Raw genomic sequence first — 5,714 nt, forward strand, 5'->3', positions numbered from 1 at the left:
TAGTTACAAGAGCTACTTGTTTCTGAGATCTACGCTACACCTGTGGAGCGGAGGGCTATTACATTGGTAAAATTACTTGTTGGTTTACTTTATTTGTTGTGTTGTGGTTCACAGGCACTTGGACCGTATCAATAATAAAATGATGGTTAATAAATACAACTTGTCAGTACTACTACTAGCCCTACCAGTACCAGTACCAGCAATAGTCTTAATGTTTGATTTGACCTAATAACTTCACTTCAACACCGTCCAATACACCGCTGCAACACATAGCCCGCACGCCATTGTGCATGCACAAATACACAGTGATAATAACTTAATACAGTGTTAATAATAACTTATTATCACTGTGTATTTATGCATGCACAATGGCGTGCGGGCTATGTGTTTGCAGCGGTGTATTGGACGGTGTTGAAGTGAAGTTATTAGGTCAAATCAAACATTAAGACTATTGCTGTTACTGGTACTGGTACTGGTAGGGCTAGTAGTAGTACTGACAAGTTGTAATTATTAACCATAATTTTATTATTGATACGGTCCAAGTGCCTGTGTTGTGGTTTGTTTCGCTTGTATTACTATTAGTTGTTTTCATACTTGCACCCATTCAGGGTATCTGCCGAGTCACGGAGTGTACTTAAATTATGTTCATAGTTCAACGTATGGGCACGAATCCAGTTTATCTGCTCAAGTTTGGCACCCGTGTATATATAGTTCGCATATGTGCTAAACTAATACGGGGGCGCTGTCCGCCGTGTTTTGCCGTGGTCGCACTGTCAGTTCTACCTGCAGTGTTTTACTTGTGTTTACACTTCTACTTGCGGCCACGCAGCCAGTTTACCTCGCATATTTTGCTTGCTAAAGACAGTAAACACCGTAGTGTAGTGTCGTATAGGCTTACCTGTACCAGTCCAGGCCACGCTCGTAATGCTGGTCGAAGAAGTGAGTTTCGGGTCCGACTCCCCGCACGTCCGGGTGCAGACGTATGTACTCCAGGAGCGCTCGCGTGCCACCTTTCTTCACACCAATGATAATCACACTCGGCAGCTTGCGCGTGCCGTTCTCTGTGTGATGCTTGTATTTCACGTTCGGCGACGATCCGTCCGTCGGCCGCGTTGCCTGCGCGACGACGCGCGCGCCGACGTCGTCGTCGCCGCCGTAGTTACTTTCCTCGTCCGAGTCGGCGTATTCGGCGTCGTCGGCAGCGGCGGCGTACACGTCGTCGCCGATGACCGACGTCGCCTGTTCGCTGCTGACGTCCCATAGATTACGTCGGCGATGGAACGCCGACCGTGCGTCGGCGAGTCGGTCGATGTCGCGCAGCGCTGCGTCGGAGACTGCGTCGCTGCTTCCGTCGCAGCAGGTGACGCTGCCGAGAGTGTAGACGCTGACGCAGAGCAGTACCGACGCAGCGACGATGACCACCATGAGCTTGCGTCGGTAGCGCCAGTATCGAGGTTCCATGTCCCTGGCCGACGACAGATCACCAGCAGCAGCGTCGGCGCTCTCTCGCATATTTCAACGACGACAGATCGACGTCGGCTGGCCTCGCATTATCCGTGCACGGCGCTGGCGTCGCTCGTCGTCTCCCCACCGCAGACCGGACGTCCGGTTAGTACACGCATACGATATTCGCGTAGTCGCTCCATGATATCTGCTTGATTTACTTTGAGCGTCTTCTGTCAAACGCACACACACGCACGTGTACACACACCTTTCACTACAACATACACGACGCGCGCTCGCTTGCCTGCGATCCTGTGAACGCACTGTCTCGTCTGCGCCAGCGTGCGCGTACACGATTTGGCGTGACGTCAGACAATAACGGCTGTGATTGGTCGGTGCGCGCGCACGTGACTCGCGCGGGGGCGGGGTCTGGTTGCTGCGGTAGGCACGTGGCTAACAGCGTTGTGTGAGTACGTGAGTGCGAGTGAGTGTGTGTGTGATCGTGGCTGTGACTTTCTCTCTCTCTGTCTATTAAACACACTCTTTTATTGCTGTCCTGTGAGCGCGGCGCGGCGTGCGCGCGGGTTTTTATGGCTTATGAAGGCAGTCGTTAGCGTGTGCCTACCTACACGCGTACGTACATGTGTCCCCACGAAGTCCCATGATGGCGATGTCGTTGATATATTTTTGCAGGTTACTTCGCTACCGTACTGCTGCTGCTGCTGCTGCTGCTGTTGTTGCTGCTGCTGCTGCTGTTGTTGTTGTTGGTGGTGGTGTTGTTGTTGCTGCTGCTACTATTGTTTTGGTTACTACTACTACTACTACTACTACTGCTACTACTACTACTACTACTACTGCTGCTGCTGCTGCTACTACCGCTGCTACTGTTGATGGTGATGGTGATGGTGATGCTACTGCTACTGCTACTGCTACTGCTACTGCTACTGCTACTGCTACTGCTACTGCTACTACTGCTACTGCTACTGCTGCTGCTACTGCTGCTGCTGCTGCTACTGCTGCTGCTGCTGCTAATGCTGCTGCTACTGTTGATGGTGATGGTGATGCTACTGCTACTGCTGCTGCTGCTGCTGCTGCTGCTACTGCTACTGCTACTGCTGCTGCTGCTGCTGCTGCTACTGCTGCTGCTGCTGCCGCTGCTACTGCTGCCGCGTTGCCTTGCTCCTGATCTCTTTTCATACATTCCTATAGCTATCACTTTTGAACGTGACCGGCGTTATGTGATGAAAAGAAAATTCACAAGTGATATGTCGTGTGAATACAATATTTCCGCACTCCAATGCCAATATTTGCCTTGCGCCCAACTGCGAAAACTCGCTTGCTATCGCCATCTACCGCTAAATATAATCGATATTTGTGTGCTTTCACGAATAGTTTTGCCACGAGGTGGCAGGACCTTTCAGTACCCGAGCAAACTAAGCATGTCAAACGCATTTTCTCGGTTTTGTAAGGCGATATCAAAATTTGAGAGACTGAACAGACTCAGATATTTCAGGATTCAGCCATTTAAAGGGCGGATTGCCCACTTTCACAGCTGTATTCGATTAACCCAGTTGCTGCAGCCAAAATCTCAACGACTACTCAAAATCAAATTACATCGTAGCCCATAGCAAATATATAACATCTAACATCATTACATAGCTCTGTTACATCAAAGTTCTGTGACAGTGTCGCCTATTTTGCTGAGTAACATGCATAAATAATTTTGGTTGGAATTAATTCCCAGGTTTGTGCAGATTTATGAAGATAACATGAAGATCTAGAAATAGGTTTCGAGAATTACAAGAGACTTTACGATATATGTGTTTAAAATAGCTGTTGCGAATAGCGTTTAGAAATTCACTAAATAATTGTTTGTCTTGAATAAATACGCAAAAGCTTTCAATTTCCCAATTTCAAAAACGTTTCATTTCCTTGGTAACTCTATTACATTCCACGAATAAACGAAAATCGCGTCTGCTATGGCAACAGCGAATTGAAATGTGAATTAAATTACTACACACAAAATCGGAAATGCAAGTACTATACCATATTAAATAATAATAAATAATAATATGAAAGACGAAGAAAAAATGACCCCGAACACAGATTGGATTTTCATCAGAGCTATACATTGTATCACGAGCTAATATTATTGTTATTATTATTATTATTATTATTATTTGCGAATACTTATCAACTACGCAGTGCAGTGAGGTTTATGGTAGCGGGAGCAACTACGCTAAGGAGCGCTGGGTATACATCGAGTTTCATAGGAATAACCGTGATACGAATGTGATAATGGACCACCGTAAAGCTGAGAACAATATATACATGTATGTATATGTATGTAAAAATGTACAAAAGGTACCGATTGTCATCTAACAAAAATCGACGAGTCCGTAAGCAGTGGCGCCCTCTTTGGGAACATTATGGTAGTTAATGGTGAACTCGAGCACGGTGCATACGTCTCAGTGTCGCTGTTCTACGATTTCCTGTTAAAACGAGTAAAAATTTCATGTTTAATCATTAAAGATTTTATTGAAACAGAAAGAAGGTTTCCGTGTAACTATGTGTCATATGCTTACAGAGTTATGAGTTGTTATCATTGTTTATGCGGCAAAAAAATGTTTCGTACTAATAACACCGCAAACATTACAGAATATCCGAACATATAATTACAGTTAACAGCCTACGTTCGATACCTGGAACTGACTTGATTCTGACGTCACGGTGACGTATCGTCTGCGTCTTTCTTTCTCTATGTTATGTCTCCCGATAGGTAGCAGCACGAGTACGAACAGGCTGCTGATGACACTCACACATCCGGCCATGTAATATGCTGCCGACGTTGTTTGGAAAGCGTCGTTTAGGCGACCTGGACAGAAAACATTCTGTTACACACAGGGTTGACATTTCCTAGGAAAAATCGTCTAAATAAAAAGGAAAAAATTCTAATTAATTTAATTTTTTTAGCTATATACCTACGGGTTAGGATGGCAATAGTTGTAGCTGAATCATTTCTATTAATTATAAGGCGTTATTAAGCAGCTGATAACCAACTGTCAGCGTTGATATACAACGTGCCAATCTGCGATACGTCAATGAATAAAATGCTGAAGTAACTTCAATAAGTGTCTATAATATAATACAGACCGCCAACAGGAGCGCCTATGACATATTCCAAGCCATCACAAACCAGCAGCCATCCCATTGTAGCCATGAGCTTCTTCTGACCAAACAAGTCAACACAAACTTTTGGCCATGCCGCTGACACCATTCCGGTTTCCATTCCATTCCGGATTCTATAGAGGAACTAGCGGTATACCCGTCGTTGCCCAGGGAAATCCGTGGCGTTACACAGCTGGTGACCGCTTGGTTGAAATGAAAATACCCCAAAAATCTAAATATCTATCTCTCCATGCATCCATCCATGCATCCATCTATCCATCTATCCCATTCCATGCCATCCCATCCCATCGCACCGCATCCCATCCCATATCCCATCCCATCTCATCCCATTCAGTGCCATCGCATCCCATCCCATCGCACCGCATCCCATCCCATCCCATCCCATATCCTATCCCATCCCATCCCATTCCATCCTTTGCCATGCCATGCCAGGCCATCCCATGCCATCCCATCCCATCCCAAACAGGACACTTAACAATACTTCGCAACACTTACCCCTGTTTAATAAAACTTAGCAATACTTGACAACACTTAGCAATGTTTGGCAACATTTAACAATACTTTGCAACACCTACCCATCTTTGATAACGCTAAGCAATAATTGACAACACTTAGCAATGCTTAAGGACTGGCAATATTTGGCAGCACTTAGCAATGCTTAACAACACTAGTCAAAAATACTTTTCTGATTGTTTTAACGTGATTGACCATAGAAAATGTTAACCATATAATGTCACTGTGACCAATTTAAAATTGCCTGTCTATCATGTCTATTGCTTTTGGGACTCGGCAGTGATATGTGTTTATTGTTTCTAACAAGTGCTCATCGTTGTCCACTCTCGTGCTGCTCTTATTATAGGTACCACGATGCCAAATCCGCCAATCAGCATTGGGATAGGTTAGAGAATGAGTTCCTTTTTGAGTGTCTGCATACGCTAGAATTTTTATTTCTTATTAGAAAAGATTATAACTGTTTGCAATTGTTAATTTCAGAAACTAGAATCTATTCTAAATCCGACAGTGTAAACGAGGTGCGTTTCTGGGCCGGCCCATAAATTTCCAAAGAAAGCCTACTTTTTGTG

General features: G+C 45.1%; 1 protein-coding gene across 1 annotated transcript; it reads right to left on the minus strand.

Moving 5' to 3' along the window:
• Positions 1 to 697: 697 nt before the first annotated feature.
• LOC106819673 lies at positions 698 to 1,746 on the minus strand. Its single transcript, XM_014824270.1, has one exon. It carries the CDS (start codon positions 1,510 to 1,512, stop codon positions 895 to 897), a length of 618 nt encoding a protein of 205 aa, XP_014679756.1. The 5' UTR covers positions 1,513 to 1,746; the 3' UTR covers positions 698 to 894.
• Between the last annotated feature and the right edge of the window lie 3,968 nt (positions 1,747 to 5,714).

The sequence above is a fragment of the Priapulus caudatus genome, unplaced genomic scaffold, assembly GCF_000485595.1.
Source record: "Priapulus caudatus unplaced genomic scaffold, Priapulus_caudatus-5.0.1 Scaffold4001, whole genome shotgun sequence".
Classification (NCBI taxonomy): domain Eukaryota; kingdom Metazoa; phylum Priapulida; class Priapulimorpha; order Priapulimorphida; family Priapulidae; genus Priapulus; species Priapulus caudatus.

Excerpts from the sequence above, each read along its gene's own strand:
- LOC106819673 (XM_014824270.1), bottom strand. The coding sequence starts at position 1,512 with ATGCGAGAGAGCGCCGACGCTGCTGCTGGTGATCTGTCGTCGGCCAGG.